This window comes from Gadus chalcogrammus, chromosome 9, assembly GCF_026213295.1.
Source record: "Gadus chalcogrammus isolate NIFS_2021 chromosome 9, NIFS_Gcha_1.0, whole genome shotgun sequence".
Taxonomy (NCBI): Eukaryota; Metazoa; Chordata; class Actinopteri; order Gadiformes; family Gadidae; genus Gadus; species Gadus chalcogrammus.
This window is the reverse complement of record NC_079420.1, coordinates 15,171,585-15,199,288: the sequence shown is the minus strand read 5'-3', so window position 1 is coordinate 15,199,288 and position 27,704 is coordinate 15,171,585. Positions and strand designations below refer to the sequence as shown.

The 27,704-nt window shown below is 46.4% G+C and overlaps 2 protein-coding genes across 2 annotated transcripts in view; both read right to left on the bottom strand.

The window, feature by feature from the left end:
* LOC130388632 (neuritin-like protein) overlaps positions 1 to 14,380 on the bottom strand; it is a 32,134-nt gene extending 17,754 nt beyond the window's left edge. The window contains exon 1 of the mRNA XM_056598050.1: positions 14,161 to 14,380. Coding sequence (XP_056454025.1) covers positions 14,161 to 14,218 — 58 coding nt within the window. The 5' untranslated portion in view covers positions 14,219 to 14,380. The remainder of the gene's footprint in view (positions 1 to 14,160) is intronic.
* A 221-nt stretch (positions 14,381 to 14,601) lies between these two features.
* Positions 14,602 to 27,704, bottom strand: part of LOC130388621 (enhancer of mRNA-decapping protein 4-like) — a 28,415-nt gene continuing 15,312 nt past the window's right edge. Inside the window, 6 exon segments of the mRNA XM_056598038.1 lie at positions 14,602 to 17,604; positions 24,398 to 24,561; positions 24,879 to 25,098; positions 26,070 to 26,256; positions 27,227 to 27,392; positions 27,499 to 27,614. Coding sequence (XP_056454013.1) covers positions 17,421 to 17,604; positions 24,398 to 24,561; positions 24,879 to 25,098; positions 26,070 to 26,256; positions 27,227 to 27,392; positions 27,499 to 27,614 — 1,037 coding nt within the window. The 3' untranslated portion in view covers positions 14,602 to 17,420.

Below are 27,704 nucleotides of genomic sequence, written 5' to 3'. Positions count from 1 at the left end.
TGCTAGCCTGTGCTGGTGACCGAATGAGACTTCAAAAGACAGATGAAGCTGATGTCTACTCTACTTTCATGTGTTGCACCGGCCCACAGAATGGGCTCCATCTACATAAACAGCATCAGACCAGATTCAGTATTAGTCGACCACTTGATGGACATAAAGGAGACCAACACAACGTTATAGACAGCCTATGCTTGAAGGTGACCAGATTCATGAAATTATAATCAGGGAGAGTTGTAGCACAGTGATCAATACATCAACTAAATATTCAATATTATTCCAAAAAAAGGGAACTTTCTAAGCCAGGGGTAGGCTTCTAAGCCAGGCTAAAATTGTGTTTTATATTAAACTGGTCCTTCCTCTGTTCTAAGCTATGGTGTACCAGCCAAGGTAGCTCCTCGAATAGGGAATTGTTGTATATTGTATTGATAGCCTTTTGTCATTTCTGCTTATGGCATCAAGCCAATGATGGAGAGCCTCAGTGTAGCACGCTGGACACCGGACTAATTACCAACAGTCTCAAAATGTATATTCATTAGCAAGCTGCTAACAACTGTTTAGAAAATTGATTTTATGTTGAAAACATATTTCCTAACATAATACATGCCCTTGGGTAGACAATGCTGGATTTCAAATGCTCGTGTGCAGTGACCAGCCGTATGACTATACGCAGTATTGAATGTTACTTTGTGTATATCTCAGATAACATATATAACGTGTATCACATATACAATGAGGCCTTGTGGCTTCCCCATCATGCTTCAACAAGGTCCAGAAACCTACATATTGTTTCTCTATAATCTAGACTACAGCAGTAGCTCTCAAATTGGGGTATTCGTACCCCTAGGGGTACATTGGAGCACTGCAGGGGGTACAAAAAAAGCTTTTAAAGAAAAGCTATAAAAGAAATCACCCTGAGCAAGTTTCAATTCTGAAAGCCAGAAAATAGAAATTCTAAAAAAACGGAATCTTTAAAAAGATGTATGTGCTTCATTTGAGGGGAAAAAATTGCCCAGTTGCATGAAGCACTGGCCCATGTTTTTCACTAAATTGTGAGTATTTGCAGCCTTTTAATGTTCATATTAACACTGCCCAATAGAACACACATACATTTTTTATGTTCATTTCATTTTATTTTTTTCCAAAAATGTTTTGTGCCATTGAAGGGGGTACTCTGCTGAGAGTATATCTTAGATGGGGTACACTAGTAGAAAAGGTTTGTGAACCACTGATCTATAGAGAGCCACATTCCAACTTTGTCTCAGCACAGAGTTCCCCTTTTCGTTTTCCTTGAGCGTTTTTGGTGCAGGGCCGGCAGGGATATTGAAGTCCCCTTGGCTGTATGGATGAACTGAAGCAAATCTCCCAGATTACAGAGTGCTTTAATCTTCCTCAGGGCCTCTGATCGCTGATTAAATTGGCTGTAAAGACCTGGGAAGTCTATATATGTGGGGTGTGTACGTGTGTGTGAGTGAGTTCTCTAGTTTGATATAAATTGCTCAGATTGGCGCTGGGAGCTATTTAACTTAAATGTAAGTACGCGTTGTCTCTACACCTTGGGCTTTATTCTGCTCACATACCCAATACCTCCTTCCTAAATCGTACTTCTCCTTTCATGTTTGGGAAAAGAGATTCTTAGTAAAACAGGGGGTCTGACTGGGAGGACCCTGCCCACTTAGAGGTCTGACTGGGAGGACCCTGCCCACTTAGGGGTCTGACTGGGCGCTGTGGATCCTAACTGGGCTGGACCCTAACTTAGCTGGATCCTAACAGGGATGGACCCTAACAGGGCTGGACCCTAACAGGGATGGATCCTAACTAATCTCGGCTCATCCCCCGGAAGCGTGGGCCGATGTGCCGTACGTGAAGAACGTCCTCTTTTCTCTGTGAGTTCCTATGCGCGCCCTAATATCGTGGTCGTTATCATTCTTATAAAGCACAGCGTTGACCCAGTGTGTTCCAGTGACCCTGGACCAACGGCAGAGTGGGCGTTCTCTGCAGTCAGAACTTCCTCCAGTCAGGGCCTCGAGCAGAGACACAGCTGACCCCCAAACAGCAGTGTTTCCCCTGCTGGACTGTTTCAGCCTGTGTGTGTGTGTGTGTGTGTGTGTGTGTGTGTGTGTGTGTGTGTGTGTGTGTGTGTGTGTGTGTGTGTGTGTGTGTGTGTGTGTGTGTGTGTGTGTGTGTGTGTGTGTGTGTGTGTGAGTTGGTGCATGTGTTAGACCCTCGGTACATTAGCACGATGAATGTGTTTGTCTGTCTGTGTGTGTGTGTGTGTGTGTGTGTGTGTGTGTGTGTGTGTGTGTGTGTGTGTGTGTGTGTGTGTGTGTGTGTGTGTGTGTGTGTGTGTGTGTATGTGTGTGTGTGTGTGTGTGTGTAGGAGCCTTTTAGCTTTTGTGTGTCCAAGTATAGGGTGTAGTAACTCGGTTATAGAACTCTGAAGGTATTGCGTTCCATCCTTAACGACTGCAGATTACCAACAGGCCCCCCGTTAGCTGAAGAGTCATCCTATTTCTCTATCTCTCTAAATCAGGGCTATAAATGTACTTGAGCAATCTAAAGATGTTGGCAAACCAGAGCTATGCAAAGTGTAAGATAAAACAGAGCTATAACAGCGCAGAATGAGACGCTCCGTCGACTCTTGCTGTCTGAAATCCTTACGATCCAGGCTACAGAGATCAACAGCTTTGAGCTGAAGGCTGGAGCTCAGGGCAAACCAACCTGCATGTTCCGATTCAGCCCATTGATTGGTTGGGTTGTTTGCTCCATGTCCACCCCTGGACCCACCAGTCCTGCGGACCAGGCCCTGAGCGCTGAGCTGAATGCTTAAACACTCTCTGGATCCACAGAGGATCAGGGGGGGGGGAGCCGTTCATATCGCTATAGCTTAACTTCTAAGCATCGGTGCATGGCCAATTACAGAGACTGACTGCCAAAGCTTTATTGCTTGTTGACAAAAAAATGAAATGCGTTGGTTTAATATAACAGCGTGTGTCCCAGCAGAGGGACAGAGCAGACAGACAGCTGGAAAGACAGACAGCTGGACAGACAGACGGTTGGACAGAGAGACCGCCATCCTTGGCTAAATTGAGGCCCCTTCTCGGGCTTACCCTATTGGATCTCTCTGAAGACCAGCGTTTCATTAAGCACGCTGGCAGGTGGCCAAGCAGCCTCCACTACTGTGGTTATGAAAAAGTCTGCACCGTGCGTGTGTGTGTGTGGCACAGAACAGCACTGTGTGTGTGTGTGTGTGTGTGTGTGTGTGTGTGTGTGTGTGTGTGTGTGTGTGTGTGTGTGTGTGTGTGTGTGTGTGTGTGTGTGTGTGTGTGTGTGTGTGTGACGTGTGTGTGTGTGTTTGGCACAGCACCATTCGTTTGTTTGTGTGTGTTTTTGTGTGTGGCATAGCACTGTGTGTGTGCGTGTGTGTGTGTGAGTGTTGCACAGCACTGTGTGTGTGTGTGTGTGTGTGTGTGTGTGTGTGTGTGTGTGTGTGTGTGTGTGTGTGTGTGTGTGTGTGTGTGTGTAGCACACTGAGCCTGGTGTGTCCCAGCCCGAAGCTTCCGCTGCAGAATTTCAACTGTTTGGAAAAGTATGTCTGGATTTAGGCTGAATATGAATGAGCCTTGCTCATGTGCTGCTGAACTGTGGCAGCAGCAGACGTGAAAAAATCATCCTGAAGGATACGTGGCACACAAGCACACGTCACACGTCACACACACACACACACACACACACACACACACACACACACACACACACACACACACGCGCGCGCAGGCACGCGCAAGCGAGTACAGACAAATACCTGGTTGCACGCATGCACACACACACTCAAGACACACATCTAACAGTGGCAGCCCTGGGAACCTTGGCAATTGATGCACTTATCTAAGAAAAAGAAAAAGGAGAGAAAAACAGAGTGAGATGAGGCCGAGAGACAAGAGGGAGAGAGAGAGAGATTGAGTTAAAACTAACTTAAGACATGAAAGGCTCTGGGGAAGGTTGGGCGTACCGACTGCAGGGGAAGAGCCTTCATACCCATCAGCCCACAGAGAGAGAGAGAGAGAGAGAGAGAGAGAGAGAAAGAGAGAGAGAGAGAGAGAGAGAGAGAGAGAGAGAGAGAGAGAGAGAGAGAGAGAGAGAGAGACAGACAGACAGACAGACAGACAGACAGACAGACAGACAGACAGACAGACAGACAGACAGACAGACAGATGGCGAGAGTGAGAGAGAGAGTGAGAAAGAGACAGAGACAGAGAAATGCAATGCATTTACATTGGACAGTGCCGCCCATTGGATGCTAAGAGAGGGAGTGAGTGGGAGAGAGAGAGAGAGAGAGAGAGAGAGAGAGAGAGAGAGAGAGAGAGAGAGAGAGAGAGAGAGAGAGAGAGAGAGAGAGAGAGAGAGAGAGAGAGAGAGAGAGAGAGAGAGAGGGCAACACCTTGAAAAGGAAAAGGAAAAAGAAGAGAATGAGGAAGAAAGTGGAGGCGGTTATGCAGGATGGAGAGAAGGTCAAAGAGAGGACGAAGTGTGACGGGGAGGTAGAAAAGTGATGGAGAGGAAGTGACATCAGTGGTGAGGAGAAGGCATGTTGTTGGAGCCATGACTTATTTTGGTAAAAGTATATGTTTCTGTTAAGGCAGATTTGTCATTCATTATCACATTCATATAATTGTTTATATTGACATGCTATTCAGAATGATTTCTGGAAGACTCTTAGCGCTTAGCACCTGGGAAGGTTTCACATGGTGTGGAATTAGAGGGAGACCATAAACCATATAAAACAGTGTAACATGGCATAAGTTTCTCTTTTTGTTCAAAGAATAACTTTTACGCCTCAGTTGCTTCTGTCGCCTTTGTTGGAACATCGTGTAAATGTGACAACAGAAGTCTCGACGGGCGGTAACATCCTGCCAGCCCGGTTGAACATGAGACGGAGGAGGTGTGGAGAGAATGGTCTCTGAAAGAGATGGGGGCTAATGTGAAGAGCAGGTGATGAGGGGGAGATGGGGGGGGGGGCTGAATGTAGAGGATGGGTTTCATGCAGAGAGGGTGAAGAATGACACACACTGGAGTTTAAGGAAAACGTTGGGAATTTTCAGCCTGGACCCTATCGTCTGATTTGGGACTCAGGGACTAATGCAGACTACTATCTTTGGAGTTTGTCCAGTTGAGCACAACCCCACCTTAGTCCCTGTGCTGCGTCAATGTATATCATCCAAGAGTGATTTTTCCACTGGCTCGGATATTCTAACATTATGGAAAGAATCCCTATAGAGAAATGTAACTTTATATAAAACGTTTATTTTGCCTTTGCAACGATCATGGTCAGTTGGTATTGTGTCCCACCAAGGCCTGCTACAGGAGAAGCCTCCTGAGAGTTGAGTTGTTGCAGGGAGAGACGCGTGGAGATGTGAGTGAGAGATGGAGAGAGGAGAGCTTCTTGTGTTGGACTGCAGAAAGTGTAGCTTATTGTTAGGATTTAGGATTTTGTTGAAGGAGAGGAGAAAAGAGAAGGAGGTTGTAATGAAAAGAGGGACATATCCTGCAGCACAACAATGAGAATTCAGAGCGAGACTTGAGAGCTTTCAGAGCGAGCCGTGGTTGGACCCAATAACAAACAGACTCAAGTGAAGAGTTTTACATCTTTTTAAATAAAGAAAGAGTTTTACATCTCTGTAGGGATATTTTCGATAATGTACGCCGTCACTAATAATAACATTCTTATCCAGTCAGTGATAGAAGCCAGCACTTTAAGAGGCCGTCCATTGACAGGCGCCCTAAAGGATGACACTGCAGAAGGTGTACTAACATTATGGCTGCAGCGTTCTCACTTGATACTGGACAGCTTTATAGAGTTGTCACATCCCAAAATGATCGCAAAATACGGTCAAGGCTGGGAAGTCCTGAAGTTATCCTTTATTACAAGTTTTAGAAAATGGGCAATTACATGGTACAGGTCGATCGGTCACACACACACACACACACACACGCACACACGCACACACACACACACACACACACACACACACACACACACACACACACACACACACACACTCAAAGTGTTCATTACTATAATTGTACTCTGCTCTAATTCTACTCTGCTCTAAGTGTACTCTACTCAAAGTGTACCTAAGTGTACTGTACTCTAAGTCTACTGTACTCTAAGTGGACTCTACTCTACGTGGACGCTACTCTAAGTGCACTCTACTCTAAGTGCACTCTACTCTACTCTAAGTGGACACGACTCTAACTGGACTCTACTCTAACTGGATTCTACTCAAAGTTTACACTTCTCTAAGTGCGCCTTACTCTGAGTGTGCTCTACTCTCTAAGTTTGCTCTACTCTAAGTGCGCTCTACTCTAAGTGCACTATACTCTAAGTGTACTCTGCTCCAAGTGTGCAGCTGTCACTTGGCTCTGTTCCGAACTAAGAGGGATACCGTGGATCTCACTGCTAAAGGTAGCCAGTGAACTGGATCCAGTGTACAAAAAAAACACAGCAGGAGAGAAAGAGAGCAACAGTACAGCAACGAGCAACACTTTCAGAACAATGCTTTCAATATCCAAAACAAGGTGACGCACCCAACGTCGTCGCACACACACACACACACACACACACACACACACACACACACACACACACACACACACACACACACACACACACACACACACACACACACCCCAGCCTTCGCCTCTCCTATCCTCCCTAGAGGTTTAGCCTGCGCTGGGAGGGGACAGAGTAGTGAGTCAGAGAGATGCACGTCCATATCAGCCGAACCTCAGCGGTGGCTGGTTCTCTATAGCACACGCGTGCTGATGTCATGCCCTTGAGCAAACTACTTCATCTCTGAACGCCCACTCCCCCCCCCCCCTTCCCCCTGTGGGCTCGGTGTGTCTGCTGTCATGCCAGCACCAGATGGGTCAATGAAGTGGCTGCTCCCCGCGATGGAAATGGATCTGACCGAGGAGGCTATTAACAAACACACACCCATGCACCCACAACCACACAGACACACAGACACAGACACAGACACAGACACAGACACACACACACACACACACACACACACACACACACACACACACACACACACACACACACACACACACACACACACACACACACACCCAGGCACAGGCTACCGTTGACGGAGGCCACAACAGACACCAGTTGGTACATTATTCAACCTAAAAGCTTGTTAAAGGACAGAGCCCTAATGAAAGATTTACGGGTGCATAAAGAATTGAAACAACCCCAGATTAGTTATCCTGCCTTATGTAAAACAATGAGACAGAGAGAGAGAGAGAGAGAGAGAGAGAGAGAGAGAGAGAGAGAGAGAGAGAGAGAGAGAGAGAGAGAGCGAGAGAGAGAGTGAGTGAGTGAACAAACAAGCGAGAGAGCGAGAGATATTTGGCAGGTTCGCTAAACGCTGGACAACCGCCTAAAACAGGCGATGACATCTCTCCCGTTGCTCGTGGCAGCCCTGACTACTGCAGTCAGTAGCCTCAGGGGGGTTATTGTTTTTATTCAACGAAGCTATAGAGAGAGAGAGCGAGCGAGAGCAAGGGCGAGAGAGAGAGAGAGAGAGAGAGAGAGAGAGAGAGAGAGAGAGAGAGAGAGAGAGAGAGAGAGAGAGAGAGAGAGAGAGAGAGAGAGAGAGAGAGAGAGAGAGACCCATGGGTTGATAGCTCACTCAGCTCCTCAGAAAGGAAAAACCACCAAGAACCCTTCTCAACACCAGAACCCAGAATGCTCCAAGCTGGAGGAACCTAGCCATGACAGGTCCAGGCTCTATCAGCTCCTCACCCCAGCCCGACCTATCTGGTCTTGGACACGTCCTGCTCCTCAGTGTGCTCAGTCTATCCCGGCAGAGGGACAAGGGAGAGCAGTCCATTAAAGAGAAAAACTCTCACTCTCTTTCTCCAGACCTCCCGGGATCATGGCTTCTGATGCCTGAACCCATCCTGCATGACGCGGGCCCCCCTGAGACCCCAAGGTCAGGGCACAGTGAAGCTACACAGAGTAGCAGTTGTGGTCCACACACAGTGGAAAAGGCACTTTCCTTAGAATTTAAAAGGCAGCATGTTAACTGCACTATTTTTTTTAAAGAGACTTTTATTTTTGTTACTTAAGCAATATGTGATATTGCTTTTATGCGACAGTTGCAACAATTCCATCTAAGCATGGATAAATGTTTAAAACTTAATAAATGTGAAAAAGACACTTTAATGTCTCCATTTTTCATTCTGTCTTGCAAAGCAGACTGGAGCAGATCATGAGGATACTTTGCACACCTATAGATTGAAGCAGAAATCATTATGAATCAAATCGCTTTGAATCGAAAATCGATTTTGATTCGAATCGTAGCCCCAAAAATTGGAATCGAATCTAATCGAATCGTGAGATAGTAAAAGATTCCCACCCCTACTACACACTGTGGAAGAGGGGGAGTGCTCAGTGGGTATCCTGTAGAGTTCAGAGAGCCATTACCCATGCTTTCATGACATGTGTGTGTGTGTGTGTGTGTGTGTGTGTGTGTGTGTGTGTGTGTGTGTGTGTGTGTGTGTGTGTGTCTTATGTCACATACCCATACAGGATGCAGAGTGAGACTCACACAAATCCAGAACTTTGTCACATACCGTATGTGACAAAGCCCTGGTTAATGCCTGTGTGTGGGTTATGTGTGTGTGTGTGTGTGTGTGTGTGTGTGTGTGTGTGTGTGTGTGTGTGTGTGTGTGTGTGTGTGTGTGTGAGAGTTAATGCCTGTGTGTGGGTTGTGTTTGTGTGTGTGCATGGTTTAATGCGTCTGTTTTGTGTTGCCTGATTGTGTGTGTGTGTGTGTGTGTGTGTGTGTGTGTGTGTGTAATGCCTTTGAGTGGGATGTGTGTGTGTGTGTGTGTGTGTGTGTGTGTAATGCCTTTGAGTGGGATGTGCGTGTGTCTGTGTGTGTGTGTGTGTGTGTGTGTGTGTGTGTGTGTGTGTGTGTGTGTGTGTGTGTGTGTGTGTGTGTGTGTGTGTGTATTTTCCGGAGCAGAGAGGTGCTAACAGTGATAAGTTGCAGCAGCGACGCCAGGTGCTCAAGTCAATAAATGCTCATTAACTCAAGTGGGGGGTCAGCCGCTGCGTCCCGCACAATATACCTCCTCCTCCGTCTCCTTCACAGGGAGCCCGGCCTGCGCCGCCGCGCGGGTGTGTCTGTGAAGTAATGGATGCTACTTGTGTGTGTGTCTGCACGCGTGTGGTAATGGATAGTTTGTGTGTGTGTGCGGTAATGTATGCTATGTGTGTGTGTAGTAATGTATGCTACGTGTGTGAGTGTATGTGTGTGTGTACTAATGGATGCTACGTGTGTGTGTGTTTGTGTACGTGTGTGTGTGTGTGTGTGAGTATGTGTGTGGTCATGGCAGTCTACATTTGTGTGTGGTGTTTGTGTGTATACAGTGTTCGTTTATTTGCTTGCATGTATGTTTATGTATAGTGCCTCTGTAAACATATCACAGCATTCTATGCTAGCCTGGGTGTGGTTGAGGCACATGTGTGGTCGGGGTGGTAGTATATCTGTTTGTGTGGGAAATTCCTCTACTCTTGGGTGGGGGTGTAACGGTACACTGAAGTCACTGTTCGGTTCATACCTCGGTTCAGACATCATCGGTACGAGTTCGGTATAATGAAGGGAAAAGTAAATGCAGAAGGCAATTATTGTTATTGTGCATGTATCAAGGTTGTAACACCTAGTGTCCTACAGTCTCTCCCCTGAGCTAGCTGCAACAGCCTGAACTGTGTAATCTAAGATGTAAACAGTAAACAATAAGTAGGCCACATCATCTCCAGACTCCACCCGTAACTTGTAAACAAATAAGACAATCAGTTATTAAACTGAAAATGCAGAATGTCTTATTTATGAATGTGCAAAGTACACAGAATTACAGCCACTACGAGCCAGTCCCACAATGAGCTTTCCTTGCCGTTTCTAGAGGCGGGTCAAGGTGGAGGGTGGGGGTGCGGCCCTGAGCAGCTTGCGGGCACGGTACCATGCGCTTGTGTTTATGGCTGTATGCAATGGCGAGGCCACACAGCCTTTGGCCGTGTTCTGTAAATATTCTAGAACACTCCGGGTGCTCCAGCAAGAGCGCTGGAGCTCCATATCTAAATAATATCATATTATACATGGAAATCTATATCATAATATATATATATTCTCACGGCCAAAAGCTGTGTGTGCTTCCAGGCAATATTATGAATCTCAATCCCCTGCGTCGGATTCTCCGACGTCTCTGGTTCTTCCACTTCCAAAACAATCTGAAGTAGACTGAACCGCGACATGGAGGACAAAGGGATTGTTGCCAGCGATTGTTGACCGCGATTGTCTCCCGCCGGAGCCCGCTGCCTGCTGCCGAGGCGGTGGTGCCTCGAAAGCGAGCAGCGGCGGGCTCCGGCGGGAGACAATCCCGAGCAACAATCCCTTTCTCCTACATGTCGCGGTTCATGTAGTCAAAGTGTAGCTGCAGTGTAGTTGTCCCTGAAGAACTTCCGTATCTAACATTAATTCCGCATTACATTAATTAATCCGCACGCCAGTTTTATTTAATTGTAAACCCTGTATACTCCGTGTAAATCCATGCACCGAACGGCGACGTCCGTACCGATTCGGTTCAATACGAATACATGTATCGTTACACCCCGACTCTTGGGCATGTGTTGACATTTGTTGATCAAACTTCATACCAGGCACACTTTGTAGATTTCTAGCTTGGGTAACCTCTGGCCTGCTCTATCTTGGTTAACCTCTGGCCTGTGATCTAAAGCTCTTACAATGAATATCAAGTAATGCATTTTACACATACACTTTATGTCACTATGAACCAGCCACAAATTTTCTTTTTATCTCCTGGTTTATCAATGTTCTCTTCTATCCTTCTCTTTGGCCACTCCCTTTAATAGAGTGAAATGCATGTGACTGCCTTTCAGAATATGAGTCTGCTAAGCAGAAATAGAAAGGATATAGGTTTAAACAGGCAGCTAAACAATTCGTTATCTGAACTGACCTTCAGTACCGACCTGTAATCTATTTGTGTGTGTGGGGGGGTTTGTGTGTGTCCTTGTGTGTGTGTGTGTATGTATAAATATTTATGGCGGAGTCTGGGGATACAGAATATGAATACATAGACATAAACACAAAAACACATATGCATATATACACACACACATACACATATTACTCTATACCTTTTATTTTTTTCCAGCATAATAATTCCAGCATCTCAGGAACACACATTACAAACACAACTCTGTGTGATAGGAACAACACTACAAGACTAACACAATGTCACATGATAAACACAATGCTACAAGACAAACACAACACTACAAGACAAACATAATGCTACATCATAAACAAAAAGCTGCAATCAAACACAAAGGGACAAGAAAAAGACAAAGAAAAACACCTGAAGGAAAACACAATGCTACATGTCCAACATAGTGCTACATGATAAACTCAACGCAACATGAAAACCTTAATGCTACATGATAAAGAGTTGAGGAGAGGGGAGGTTGCAGTAGAGAGGAGAAACATTAAGTGAAGAGGAGGGGAGACGACATGAGAAAATAGAAGAACAGAGAGAGAGAGAGAGAGAGAGAGAGAGAGAGCGAGAGAGAGAGCGAGAGAGAGCGGACATAATGGGGGGGGGGAGAGTGAGACAGGATGTGTTGGAGCACAGTGAGACAGGATGTGTTAGAGACAGTGAGACAGGATGTGGGGGACAGTGAGACAGGATGTGGTAGGGACAGTGAGACAGGATGTGGTAGGGACAGTGAGACAGGATGTGGTGGAGGACAGTGGGACAGGATGTGGTAGGGACAGTGAGACAGGATGTGGTAGGGACAGTGAGACAGGATGTGGTAGGGACAGTGAGACAGGATGTGGTGGAGGACGGTGGGACAGGATGTGGTAGGGACAGTGAGACAGGATGTGGTATGGACAGTGAGACAGGATGTGGTAGGGACAGTGAGACAGGATGTGGTAGGGACAGTGAGACAGGATGGGGGAGGGACGTGAGACAGGATGTGGTAGGGACAGTGAGACAGGATGTGGTATGGACAGTGAGACAGGATGTGGTAGGGACAGTGAGACAGGATGTGGTAGGGACAGTGAGACAGGATGGGGGAGGGACGTGAGACAGGATGTGGTAGGGACAGTGAGACAGGATGTGGTATGGACAGTGAGACAGGATGTGGTAGGGACAGTGAGACAGGATGTGGTATGGACAGTGAGACAGGATGTGGTAGGGACAGTGAGACAGGATGGGGGAGGGACAGTGAGACAGGATGTGGGGGAGACGTGAGACAGGATGTGGTAGGGACAGTGAGACAGGATGTGGGGGAGACAGTGGGACAGGATATGGGGGAGACAGTGGGACCAGCCCAGCGAAGTGATGTAGAGATAAAAACATCTTACATATGGCGGGCTGCCGATGTGATATTTTGAACACATCTGTCATGGCAGGTGTTTTGCCGGGAAGAGCTAAAGATAGCCATGGTGATGAGTTTTTGCCTGTGTGTGTGTGTGTGTGTGTGTGTGTGTGTGTGTGTGTGTGTGTGTGTGTGTGTGTGTGTGTGTGTGTGTGTGTGTGTGTGTGTGTGTGTGTCTACACTTGGTTATCTCTATGAGCATGATGGGAGTTCCATAACGTAGAGCCGTGCTTTCTTCGTCTGTAATGAAGAGCCACTGGGTGGGGGATGGGGGGGGGGGGGAGAAAGAGAGCAAGAGAGAGAAAAAAAGAGGGTAGAAGAAGCAGCTCACAAAATTGCTGAGGCGATTTTCAACAAGTGTGGTGACCGAAATTTAATGAGGAATCTCCTACTTTCCATAGCTGTGCTTTGTCTACACTACACTGCACTTGCTGAAGCAGAACTTGCAGAGAGAAGGAAGACTGGAAGACTAGTTTAGGAACCGCTCCAGAGGAGTACAATTAGAGATCAAATGTCTCCCCCCTTCCTGCCCGATAATGCGCCTGAAACGACTTGTCCACCGACCGAGTATCTTGTAGTTTGGGAAGCAGAAAGATGAGCTCTATGACTCAACTCCTGGACGCTCTAGCTCAGCGTTTGCATGACCGTTCAGATTTAAGTGGAAGTCTCTAGGCTGGACCCAAGTCCCACAGAGATACAGGACTCATGAAGCAATGCTGGACCACACAGCTCGAGGAAAGACTAAAGAATAAAACAGCTGAGAACCCGAGCGGAGGACAGGCCTTAGGAATGGAAAGAGCAAGAAAGAGGAGAGAAAGACCGAGGCGAGAGAGTGGATAGAGGAGAGAAGATAGAGACTGTAGCCATGGCACTGTTGCCCTGGCGTCCGAGCGTGCAGGTTCGGATACCGGACTTGAGTCTCGTGGGACGCTGACGTGTGGGGACTGATGCAATTCATTTATGATTTATTTCCATCGGCATGTTCCCGCCCCTGCGCGCATCCCCAAGGGGACACAGCGTGGTTCCAGCTCAGCGTCAGCACCACAGTGTGCAGAGGAAAGAGAAGGGCGGCTGTGATGGTTGAAAAACGCGAAAAAAATGTAGGCTACAACCATGCCCTGGTGTGTAATTACCATTTAGGACTTATCTCAGAGTCTTATGCGATTGCCGTTGCGTTGAACCCGGAATCTTAAGATATATAGGCCTACTTGTAAATGATGAAAGGAATTAAATATGCACTTTTGTCTCCACTTTATCTCACCGACATGATCGTATCGCAAGGAGGTCAGAACGCCAGCTCGTCCGGTAGCTGTGATCCAACAGTAGCATTAAATTGAGGAAACTATAAGTGAGATGGAGGTTCACCTGGTGAACCTTGGAGTAGCCTAAATACTGCAGTAGCGTCCCGGTATACCTGTTCCGCATCAAACCATGATCTTGGTAGGCTTTGGCTGTACGGGAGATGGTATCGCGCTATAGGTGTGACTAAATGCTCACAAACGGAAAGCCATCACCGTGCGATTCAGTCAACCTCAGCCTCCGTGTACTAGTCAGCAGGCAGGGTGGAACAGCACAACTTGGTTGCTGCTATTTAAGTTTTTCAGCAGAGGACCTACAAGTTAAACATTGTACACTAAAGTTTTCTCGGAGTCGGCTTGTACTAGAAGTAGGCTTATACTTACTCAGACACAGGGCAACAGGCAGGATGAATAGGCAAGCCGAATTCGTTAATGATGACATTCTGGAAGAAATGCTTGGCAGGGAAAATGAGCCCCGGTTCCTCCTGTGGTCAATAGCGCGTATTCGGGCTACGGGGAATATAGACGTATCGTCGTTCCGCTTGACGATAGTAGATAATCCGATTCGGTGGTTCGTTATCAATGAGTCGAGAACAGCAATTCACTGTAGTGTGCCTGGATGTGGAAGCGTGCTGCTCTGCTAGAGGGAGGAGGCAGCGGTGCTGCTGACTAGGACGGTCTTGAGCTGCCAAACTCCAATTAACTAGGAAAAGACATCATGTGCTTTACAACCCCCCCCCCCCCCCCCCCCCATCACATAGGGCGGGAAACCAATCGCTGTCATTTAAGATCATGATACAATAGAGGGACAACGAAGAAATTGAACATGTTTTTATTATTTCAAAAAACGTATAGGGTAAAAGTAACTAAAATTTACAACATAATCCACCAAGCATTTGGGGAATAAACAAGTCTGTCATACACCGAAAAAAAAACGGATATTTAACAATTTCTTTATCATCAAACTAATCGAGGAAAATATAGTGTAGCGTTATGTGCAAAGCTTTCTAGCTGAAACTCTGGTTTCTTCATCTGAAAACGAATGATTTTCAGTTGTTTTCTGTAGTCCAGTAGCAGAGAATACAGAACTCAAACCGTGTATGTATAAACTGAGCTATACCTGCACTCCTCCTCTCCTCGAACACAGAGGGCAGATGGAAACCTGGAGACACTGGCTCGAGGACATAACAGACCATGAAATATTTTCTAATTTGGTACAATAAAAGATGGATCGTTAGAGGACTGCTTGACCATGGACACCTTTATTATGTCCTTCCAAATCACAACCTTTGTAAGAAAATAAAACAAATGATGGATTTTACGGGAGGAGATGCAGCATGAGGCTCCCCCACGCAGGGGCCAGGGTCATTAAACCACCTTCACTCCACAGATATAGAACGCCTGCTGGAACACCTGGGCACAACATGCCGCTCATTGGGGAGGTAAAGCAACACCAATCCTCAGCTAACAACGACAGGACTCATGGCGTACCAGGGAGTCAGGGACCAAAGGGTTGAACACACAGGCAGACATACCATAATCTGTTTGAAAACAGGCCACAACGGTATAGGCCTTCAACCAAGACAGTAGAATCTCTCCAAAACTCAAATATATATACAGAGGTAAACTAATCCGAACTTTGAGCCAATCTGAAATAGACAATCTTTCTAGAAACATTGAAATTGAAAAGTTAGCAAATATGGTGCAATTGCCAGTGCGGCTCCCAGGAGACATACATACATGCATGCATACGTTCCCCACTTCATGCCCTCAGAGGCTGTTCTTTCCCCACCATCTGACGCAACAACAAGGTAACGATCCTACCAACGTCTCATCCACTGCCGCGCTATCTGGGTCTGAAAAAGTCCAAATGTGTACCCGCTCAGACCATCTCGAGTAGTACAGTAAGGCACTTGACAAACTCAACCAAGCTTTCCAAACAACAGAGCGCCCATGTAATGCATCTGTTGAGTACTTTACAATCTGCAAACCATACTAACGACCCAGCAACGATGATAGGTGTATCCAGGCTACATGTCATTTCTCGAGAACTGTCGACACCACAAAAAAGGAGTTCTAAATGCTTGATGGATGCTGAAGACCCATGGCCTGCAGAATGGAAGTGTCTTCAGGCCAAGTGCTGCCCTCTAGAGCCCAGATGAAGGATCTGTACGTACGGGTCTATGAACATTGCTGGGTAAAACCAAAAGAAAACAAGGATCGAAAAGTAATATGGCAAGCATCTTCCAAGCAATAATGACTAGGACATTTTCTATATGCAAGCATACAGGTGTTCAGACTACAGATATATAAAAAGGCGTTCAAAATGAGACAAAGTAGACGGGTAACGAGGGGAATCTCCAAATGGGTATTCTGTACATTTGGACGCCAGCCCTTTTGAAAATGTATTACTTTCATAACTCCAACAGAAGTTGCAAGTAATTTTCAATGATGTCCCTAAGAGCATATCACCAATCACAGTGTGATGCCTTTCCAATTAAAGACTAGCTGAAGGGAGTCATTTAAATTACCAGGGAAAAAAATATGGAAATGAGGACCCCTTTCACAAATAAAAAAATAAACATCTGGCTTCGAAAAGCTGTTAAAGAGCATGTGGCAATTAATAAAACCAACATCAAAATGAATTTTTTTTTATCCTGGTGTTGCGATCTTATCTGTTGCCAACAGCCGTTTTCTTACTTTCAAATATGAATTACCAAATGACTGATCTCAAGCTGCTGCTGGAAAATGTAAGCGCACCGACCAATAAGACGATTCCACACAGCAGTCAGGATCGTTTTCTCTATATAAAAAAAAAAGTGATCTAAGGTGTGACACATTTGTTGATCGACTGTTGATAAACAACTGTATGGACAAAACTGAGGATAATTATATCGTTATATCGGCGTTCTACCATACACATCCATGACATGGGAAGGAGCATGGACAAACTGTGCCACCAGAGGGGTATCCACCAAAAACTTCTCATCGACCCAAAGAGCTTAAGGCCCTAACTTTATAGAAACAAGGGAGGCTACCTTTGATAAAAAAGTAGGCTGTAGTTCAGGGTTTTGTTCAATCCACGCCAACAACCTTTAAAGTATTTTAGACACGTCTTTCCGAACACGGGGAGTGTGGAGTTTTTTTTTTATTTTTTTATCAGTCTGGTTTTTCAAGCAGAAACGGGTAGTAAAGGATGCATATCAAAGTGTCTTGCAGATACTAAGTGGAAGTAACATGCAGGGACGATAAACAACAAACCCCTTTGATACCGTGAGAACAGAAATCAGCGGAAATAAATCTTTCCCTGTCACAATCTGCTTGATTATACAGAAAAGAGGAACATTAAAAGTTAAAGTAACTGGGGATAGTTCTGTGGGTGTGGACTGGCTTGTGGAGAGAGGGACGAATTAGAGCGACAGAAGGAACGACTTCCTCCAACACATCCTTCCAGTGCTAACCTGGCTCAACGGGCGGGAAAACTGGTGGGCAAGGGCCGTGAACGCGCCCCGAAAATTTGAAAGATCCCAGTCTTCTTCTTCCTTAGTGTCAACAGAGACAGCAGAGGAAACAGAGCCGTCTGATCGCCGCCGCCGCCGCCGCCGCCCCCCCCTGCCCCCGAGGCTCCCCCCTGATCCGGGACGCTAGTGGTTGACCAGGCCCTGCAGCATCATCTGGAGGCGCCGCGCCCTCTTGCTGTGCGGGCTGTGGGGGTCGTGCTGCAGGAAGGCGTACAGCTTGGGTAGGACCTGGGCCAACACAGCCGACATGTGGTCCCTGGTCAGAGGGTCCCCGCGGTCCAGGTTCATTACCGCATCCTCCAGGTAGCTGGGGGCAGAGAGCAAGCAGGCCATGATTAATGAGGAAACGTATACAGAGGCAGAGTCCAGTACAGAGGCAGAGCCCAGTACAGAGGCAGAGCCCAGTACAGAGGCAGAGTCCAGTACAGAGGCAGAGTACATACACATTAGAGGCAGAGTACATATACAGTACAGAGGCAGAGTACATATACAGTACAGTAGGGGTGCAACGGATCAAAAAACTCACGGTTCGGATCGTTCCTCGGATCAAGAGTCACGGATCGGATCATTTTTCGGATCAGCAAAAAAAAAAAAAAAAATAGCGTTTGTGATTGCTTTAGCCCGGTCTGATTGTGGAAGAAGGGGCTGCTTAAATGCCGCGGTGATGAGCGGTTGTTGAGCCGCTTTCGGTTTCACTCCTGTCAGTGAAACACCGGGGTGATGTCGCTGTAAATGCGTGGCCATGCTCGATGTGTTTTTCTTTATGTTGGCAATAGCTATGTCAGCTACGTGTTACGTCTGTGTGGTAACCTAGGCGACAGGTTTGTGTGGCAGCGCGAGTATGGAAACAGACGTAGCACTGGAGGCAGCAGTTATCGTTACAGTAGTCACCGAAGTCTAGCCTACTTTTATTTTCCATGCCCACTGTTCTTCATGTTGTACGCTGAGGACAATAAATCACAACGAGCCATAGGACTGTTTGCTTATTGAAAAGGGAACTGTTGCAGACTTTTACCCAGAGCGTGTTAAGTAGCTCTGTCCCTGGAACTAGCAGGAATGGTTACGGCTGTGTGTGGACTGAACATGCGCACATTTTTTTTTCATAAATCAATCCGCGGATCATGCGTGTGCCGAACCGAAATAGATGATCCGAACGGATCACGGATCAATGATGATCCGTTGCACCCCTACAGTACAGAGGCAGAGTCCAGTACAGAGGCAGAGTCCAGTACAGAGGCAGAGTCCAGTACAGAGGCAGAGTCCAGTACAGAGGCAGAGTCCACTACAGAGGCAGAGTACACTACAGAGGCAGAGTACACTACAGAGGCAGAGTACACTACAGAGGCAGAGTCCAGTACAGAGGCAGAGTCCAGTACAGAGGCAGAGTACAGTACAGAGGCAGAGTACAGTACAGAGGCAGAGTCCAGTACAGAGGCAGAGTACATACACATTAGGGGCAGAGTACATATACAGTGCAGAGTACATATACAGTAGGGCTGTCACTTTTTCCAAAAATGAAATTCGAACGAATTTCGAATGTCCATAATTAATTCGAATACATTCGACCCCCCCCCCCCCCCATAGAACTATTAAAAAAAAAAAAAAAAACACGACTGTTGTCGTGTTTCTTTTTATTTCTTGTGGAAATCACGTATACCTACTGAATTCATAACAGCAGGATAAAAACACATCTTTGATAACACATTTGTAAACACAACAAGATGAAGCTCCGACACACAAGTGCGGCTGTCTTTTACGCATTAACAATAACTGCTCGGAGCGCGATATGCGGAGCGCATGTCGTCCATGGCACACACAGCCTAAACGAACAATCTGTGAGGCCGACCTCCAACACGGCATGCTGCTCTTTTTATTCCTTACGGAAAGAAAATTACAAGTAGTCTCGCAGCTCTCCGTTACCGCTGCAGCTGCTTCCGTCAGCCGTGCTGTATAAGTCCCCAAACAGGCTGCCCATCGCGCCCAGCGCAGCAGCGGACTTTTCTCCCTGTCGTGTGCGATCAGTGTCGGTCTCCGTTTTTAATGAGCTCGTGTGAGAGGCTTTCAGTCACGAGATGTTTCTGTGCAGGGGAATGGTGGACTAACCGGTAGAAGCGGGGATCCAGGAGGGCCGCTTTATTGAGGAAAAGCCACTCGCCGCTCTCTTCTTTATAGCGCATTTTTACAGTTCGAATGGAGAATTACACTTCGAATTCGAACTTTTCACCCCACCTTCGAACGAATATTCGAACTTCGAATAAAAAGTGACAGCCCTAATATACAGTAAGTACAGAGGCAGAGTACATATACAATCAGCCCAACTAGTATATCTTCTTGTTGTATACATTATCTGGTGGTTCAGCACAGCACTACTGAAAACTGTCCATCTACGACCCATGCAGCGGGATGTAAAACCACAGAGTTGTATACATTTTCATCCAAGAGCTGCATACATATTGTGTATTATGTTTATGATCTATGTGAAAGCCACTATAGGAAACAAAACCTGAGAGATCCTTGAGTACTCTGGATAATCCAAGTAAACGAGAATTTAAAAAAGAGAAAGCGCCATACAGTTATTCCGTCTGGCAAAACACCTTGACTGTCTGCCGCAGCTCGACGCAGCCGCCCGGGGCCGTTCCAATATTAGTCAAGGAATTGGTTTGGTCCAAATAAGTGAACATAAGACTTTGGTTTACAGCTCTTTTGTGGAGGACGTTCGGTCCGCTTGTGCTTTGTTTGTTTCAAACAGTGTGCGATTCAGCTTGACCTCACTCAAATCCCATCTCCCTGCCCTCCCATAAAGCTGAAGTGTGCAGATCCTGATGGATGGCAGAAATGACGACCAATGAGCTCTGCTGCTTTAAACTCCTTAGGTGAAGGCAGCACTGGTACAGACAGGGGGGAACCACTCCACACCTTTGGGTTCCCATCCTGCACAGCATAGGTTCCAGAACCCATACCCTTTAGAACAGGGGTTCACAGCATAGAATCCAGAACCTATACCCTTTAGAACAGGGGTTCACAGCATAGGCGCCAGAACCTATACCCTTTAGAACAGGGGTTCACAGCATAGGCGCCAGAAGCCTATACCCTTTAGAACAGGGGTTCACAGCATAGGCGCCAGAACCTATACCCTTTAGAACAGGGGTTCACATCCTGCACATTAAAGGCTCCACAACAAAACCCCTTCAGAACAGCGTTCTCTCCTACTCAAGGCCGAGTGGGAATACCAACTCCCCCGGCTAGCGGCGAAGTTGAAGTTTGTCCCTGTGGATGAGAGCCGTGTCTCAATGGGCCTTTTAGTTGCAGGGAGGAAAAAACGAGTTTCAGATCAGCCTGTTCAAGGTGGTGGGCGACATGCCAACGACCGACTCAAATAGGAAGTTATTGGCTTATTGGACTTCTGAGCTAGCTGTGGTCCGTCTCTAGAACACATGGTTGATTGATTGAGCTCATTCCCCAGTGGTCTGGTCAAAACCTTGTCGTCAAAGCCAAGCTTTGTAAACTGTTCCGTCAAAACCCGTTAAAGGGCTTCCTTAGTGCTTGGTATTTTGAAAAAGATTATACATATCTCCAAATGAACTATGATCGGGTTTCATGTTCTTCAAAAATCATATACAAAGATCTGCAGCCAACAATGATGGATGGCAGTGCAAATCCCTGCACGTAAAGCCCTCCATCTTCATTTTTGGTCAACAACTGCCGTTGGTTCTGGTTTAGTAGTCATTCATACTGCGGTTTATGAGTCGGCAGCAGCTGAGAGTTCATATTTTTTCTCCAGATGGTGCAGAGTGGCACCCGAGGGCCAAACTTAGATGTGGTATGCAGATGCAGTACAAACCCAGACAGGTGATCTCCCCGGCCTAAGGCAGACCTGGAAAGAGGTGTGCCGACTGTCCAAACCAAATTAGAAGACTAATAAGACTAAAGACAAGGGCTGCAGAGATGCAGGGAAAGACTGGAGACATAGCAGAAGAGAGATGGATAACGAGTTATAGACATGGATTTAGATCAGGCAAATGCTGAAAGGTGAGTGGGTGGCCAGGACTTATAAGGGATCAAATCATTGAGACAGATCAAAGGTTGATTTATAATCAATAGAGTGGCCAGTGACAATTTGACATTAGAAAGTGAGATAGTGTCATTGCTTTGGCAGAGTCACAAAGCTCACCAAGTAGCCACCCGCTGGGGGCTCCGGCAGGGTGGGCAGGGTTAACAGTTAGCAGCTAGAGCAAAGGTAATGTTTAAGATCAGCTCTGTGAGAAGACTGCTAGGATGGTGGCAGCGAGAGAATCAGTCAGAATAGGGATGTGGAAGTAAAGGTTGATTTCAGAATCTACATAACTATACTAATAATTCATATTCCCTAAAGGGCAAAAGGTGTTTTAGTGGATCTTGTATAATGAAGGGCTGCCACAACAGATTGAGGAAATTGTATTAAAACATTTTCCAACCACAATTATCTATTTGTTGGGTCCGAGTTATTGCATGCAGTGTTGCAGAGCTTGCTACGTCACTCTAAGAACTAATTGACACCCGTTGGAGTAAACCACTTATTACAATCAGGGCAATTTAATGATTCGTGAGCAGATAGAGGAAATATGAAAAGAAGTGCATCCACTGAAGACCACTTTGGCATTGCATTATTACATAAAGATGATTGGGACATACCACCATACCCCCATGGCACTGCAGGACAGACATTGCAGAGTGGTTGGAGGAGCTAGCAGCAACGTATGAAATTCCTCCTTGAAAAATTATCGCCATTGTGCATGACAATGATGATGTTATGGCTACGGTACACAGAAGCATAGCTGTTCATCTGTGCTAAGCACTGGCCATACCTGCACTGAAGCAACTAAGCCTTAAAAAAGCTATTTGGTCTACAAGATTTCTTGGTGAAACCGTTTCAAAAAGTGAGCTAGCCTGCAACAAACTCAAAAGAGAAGTGACTATCAATGCATACCTGTGCACATGCTTGTTCAGGACCTAAGCACCAGGTGGAACACTCTATAGTTAAGCTGCACAACCAAGCGACGATGACCTGGAGCAGCATCGTTGTCTTTCGCCTCGGTCAGTAAGACAAGAGGGAAAAGGGGCCTAGATTTGGAAACAGTGGAGCTTGCTGGAGGAGTTTTCCAGATCCTGTAAGACTTCTGAATGTGCCACTGGCTTCATGAGTGGGGCTACATTATCTCTCCAGCACCTCAACTTGTGAACGGGACAATAAAGTCAAGCCGGATTGCTGCCTTTGACTCAGCCCTGGTTTTGGCTTACTTCATCACTGCTACGGAGCAGCTGCAACAACGATGTAAGAGGGAGAACTCCTTCTATCAGACGGCACTAAACACAGGGATCATCTCCTCTGGACCCAAGGTTAAGAGACTTGCATTTCTAACACCTGGCCCGACGTCCTGAATATGCAAATCAGAGTGCAAAGCAGGAAGACTGAGGAGCAGCAGCAGCCTCTGAGACCAAGCTCCTCCAGCAGTGAGGAGGAGAACAGAGAGCAGGCAGCTCAGCAGCCAAGTGACGAATGAAGTCCTTCCATACTCTGGGAGATGCTCCTTGCAAAGGGAGAAAGTGAATCACAAGGCAACAGGGGAGGGGTGGAAGGGGAGAGCCTGGGGGGGCACGCCGCCACACTCCTCCAGGAGGTTTGGGTATCCACCCGCTCAGGATTGATTTAAATATAACTATTTTAAGTGCTAATTGATGTGTTTTTAGGATTAATCTGTAGCAATTCAGCCAGAACAGTTGAGGTTTCCTTTTCATTCTCCATGGACAGAAACAACTTGCATATTCGTCCATGTGTCTCTCTGCAGCGCATCATACATGCCAGAGACTGCCGACAACCTCAACGCCCCACTGCATAGCTGCTGAAGTTAATGTGTTTTCGGAGCACTGTTACACAGAAGTTTTATTAGAATAGAAGCATCTTGTCCTGTGTTTTGTATAGCCGCTTTTAAACTGCCACAAAACTTTGAAATGTTTGACCCAATGAGGGAACGCTTTGCAGAACATACACGTATGTTTACCCATTGTTGGTCTGCTCTTTAATGTTGATGTGTGAAAACAAACAGAACGAAGCAAGCATACTTTAAGTGCCAGAATAGATATGCTAGGCCGGGTCTCCGAGAGTGTTTCTGCAGAAACATTCTACCACTAGGGTTGACGCGGTGTGGACATTTTCAAACCGAGTAATACGCTTGTGTCAACACCGGTATTACCAGTATAAACGGTATTAACTTTGAAACTAGAGGTCAACCGCCATCTTCTCAGTCAACTCTCCTCTCACACTCGGTGACAGCGGCTGGCAGCGCGCCAATTCTCGGCGTCTTATAAGTTCTATATATAATAGTATAATATAATTTTATACATCATAATATGACGGCCAAAAGCTCTGTGCGCCTCCGGATGGCCGTAGCGCGGGGAGCTCACGTAGGGATTGGGCTTCGCGGGGTTTGTTTACCGGCGTTGCTATGGTTACCGGTCTTGTAAGGAAGCACGTCAATTCTCGGCGCGACAATTCTCCCGCACAGAGCAGAACTGTGGCCTATTCTACACATTTAAATTTTCTTAATTATAATTATTTGTTTTTTTTTACTGAAAAAAATAAATAAAATAAAATCGGTGTTGCCGGTGTGCAACACCGAGTAAACGGTGTTGGCCTCAACACCGGTAACACCGGTAATACCGTATACCGCGGCAACCCTATCTACCACCATAGTCCGATTCATAGTCCGATTCCTTCCTTTGTGTTGTATGTATTATTCACTTATTACTTATACAGAACTGGTCCATTAGCATGTATCTTCCGCACATGTAGTTCATCATAGATGCAGGTCTGTTGAATGTTATTTGTGATACTATTGTTAATTTGGAATAAAATGAAACCGTTAATTTTTTTGTGGTCGATTAATCAAAGAAATTATCAATAAATGTATTGCTTATCAAAATACTTGTAAGTTATCTGCTCTTTGCGGCTCCCTCTCTTTACGCTCTGAAGCCTGACCTTTAGCGGCATGGACACATGTATGGGTCGAGGATGGCTTTGGACAACAATAGGGATGGTAAAAGAACATAAATATTCCACCCACCTGATCTTGAGCTCGGAGCGTGTTGTTAAGTTAGAGGAGAGCTGTTGGATCAGCGAAAGCAGCACAGGCTGGCTGAGGGGACAGGGGTGCTGTCCAAACACCTGCTGGGAGTCTATGGTCTCGCACACGTAGAGCACCAGGTTCAGATCCGTCGCCGACAGAGCCTGTGGCGAGAGATGACACCGTTAATACCACCACACTTTTTGGGTCAATGCCAGAACAAGGGGAGGTGTGGAGGACGACAAAGATGGCTTCAGGCAACATATAGAACATGAGCCAGACAAACAGCAAGTTGACATTCTAGATCGATGAGCAAAAGAGCCATGCCAAGACCAGGGTCACCCGGAACAAAGTGACTTATCTGCCTTATTTAGGGAAACACCCAGAGATGTTAAAACGTATGTATGCACGCATCCATGTATGTACGGTCATCATGTTTCACGGGGGTATCAATGTATATCAATGTTGTTTTTGGGGCTACCTGCTGGAAGGCCTGGTTGAGCTGGCCCTGCTGCAGGAGCTGCAGTATGTTGCCCTGCTGCGTCTGGTAGTCCAGGTGCGCCGTGGGGACGGGTGTGCTGGCCGCGGACCGCATGGCCTGCATGATGCTGGAGGTGACCACCGCCTGCTGCTCCTTCATGGCCTGGCTCACCTCCCCTTTAACGATCCGCTGCACCTGGGTCAGCAGGGACTCCTGCAGACTGGGAGGGGGGGGGTCGCATGTGAGCAGGCAGAAGGAGAAGCCCCAGGGGCTGGCAGAGGGGCATGTCAGAGGGCGAGCACCGCATTTAATGGAAGCAATTTCAGCCCACTTGAATTAATTTCACTTTGCCGTAATGAGGTGTCGTCTTTGTCTTTAAGATGTTCAACTTTTAGTAGAAAGCTAGTTTGTGCAATACTCGATCTGTGGTCCACTTCCTAACAAATCTATACCACCTCAGAGGCCATGGAAAATAATTGTAATGGGATCAAGGGACTGGATCAAATTGATGCCATTACCCCAAGGGTTAAGCGCTGCATGTTTCCGCACCTCAACCAATTACACAGCGGTGCAATAGAGCTGCAGCTGGCCAGCAGTGTTGGTAAGGACTGTAGTCCACGGCAAGGGGCTGATTCTCCAATGGGCTCCACATTACCAGGCGGTGCCTTTATGCAAGTCTAAGGCTTCAGTTCAATAACACCTGATCCTATGAAGGGTGTATTTAGTTTCTCCAAACACTAATGCACAAATAACAATAACAATAATGAACGGCCCGCATTGCAAAAAAAAAAGTGGGTTGGGGCAGCGGGGGGGGGGGGGATCGGTCTAGGTGTAGGGAAGATTGCGTTTGTACTCTTATTGACTTCTGTAGTAGCATATTTTACAGACCTGCCTAGGTACTACCAGGGGAAAGTAGCCAGTTGCTTAACCTGGTATGTTACATATCTCCTTGTTTTATATCAAGATACATTTTCCCATTTCAATAAATATAATAATCCAAACACTGGTATTCTCAAAATCCAAATTTATATTATAGAATCAGAGTCATGGAATACTAACTGTACGTATTGAGTCCTAACCATTTTTTTTTTTTTTAAAGAAACCCTTTATGTCCACGGACATAAAAACATCCAACAACATGGAAGACTGACCACTGATGGTGCTATTCATGTTTGCGGTGGTGATACCTACTTTGCTACCATCATCTGGAGTTGGTGCTGGACCTCTGTCCGGACACTGGCTGTGACGTTATTGGCCAGCTGGTCGTTGTTGCTCTGGATATTCTCAATCATTTGCTGGAGCTGGCCAATCACTGGGTCTCGTACCTCCTGCTCTCTCTGTTTCCTGCTCTTAAGATGAGCTTCTAACTGTTGGATGTCTGAGAGAGGAAACACAGCAGATCAACACACAATTCACCACGTCACATCAAAACAAAAAAGTTGCATTGCAAAAACAATGATGTCTCGATTCAAAGCAAGTGGAATTGTTAAACTGGAATATGTCGTCTTCCCCCTCAGGCTCTCACAAAAACCCTTGCACACGTCTAAACTGAGCACCAAGTGGGATTAACCATAAAGACGTTCACGGTTCAACGCTTGTGACAAGCTGTTAAGGGGCACGACTTTACAAAAAAAGGATGGAGGTTGCCCGGAGACCATTGACCCTGGGCAACTAGACATCTAGGTCATTGGAATAAGCATCTGCGGTCATACACGTCACAATCTAAAACCCAATCAAAAATTGTATTGAAGAGTGTTTTCAAAGGACATGGGCCTTTTATACAACTCCGATAAACAAACCCTGAACTCAAGCACAGAGGTGTTTTTTTAAGGTCGCTCTTTAGCAACGAGCGAGACCTCTAAAAGGGAGGAATTTTCTAAAAGAGAAATGGCCTTGCTCGCTCCCCTGCGACTGTCATCAACATGTTTTATAAATTATGGGTTGGAAAGGGCTCAGCACAGGCTTGTCTGTTTCCTCATTTACATCACCTGGGCTTGGAGGCAGAGTACCTAGAAGACTTTCATTTGGTCACATGAGGTACGCCTCACAAGACACTAAACGGTTGGGCATGACACATTATTTCCTGCATGAGGCTTGCCCTTTACAACCTGCAAATCACCCCAACAAGGCTGTTGGTGTGAAGACACTCGACAGGCAGCGTGTACTACTCACGCTAGTCCAGCACTATGGCAATGGCCGTGAATATCAAAAGAAATGAAAGGGTCCAACTTTTTGGCTGATTAGGGGCATCTACTGAATACCAAATGGTATTTTTAAAATGAAAGCAATGGCATAGCGTCTTTCTTAAAATAGGGGGAAAAGGTTGAAATAACAGTGGAGGAACATACACTCTTGGGTCCCCTGTTTGAAGCTTTCGTTGATCTGTTGGAACATTGACTGACAGCCCCTGTCGAACACAGGCAACACAATCGTCTGGAAGGCTTCTTTATAGGCCGTCTGGATGGTGCCCTGCAGTGCTTCAGTCGCTGCCCGTCCAATCGCGTCTGTTGTGTTCTGGAAACCAGGAGGAATTCCTGTGAGTTTGCAGTGTCTTGCAAGGAACAAGTCTTGCAAATCATGAAGCATGAAAAGTGTTTTGACAGTTCTCAAACACACACACCTTTGACTTGACCACCTTGATGAGGTTTTCTTTCAAGGTGGCCTCCACGGCACTCAGCTTGGCAGCCACAGTGCTGCTCAGCTGGCTTGTCACGGGCTCCAGACTCTTGGAGATCGCTGGAGAGAAAGGAGCACGACCAGAACAACTAACACAACTATTCATAGAAAAACAACAAAAACAAGGAATGAATGTTGTGCCAATCTCCC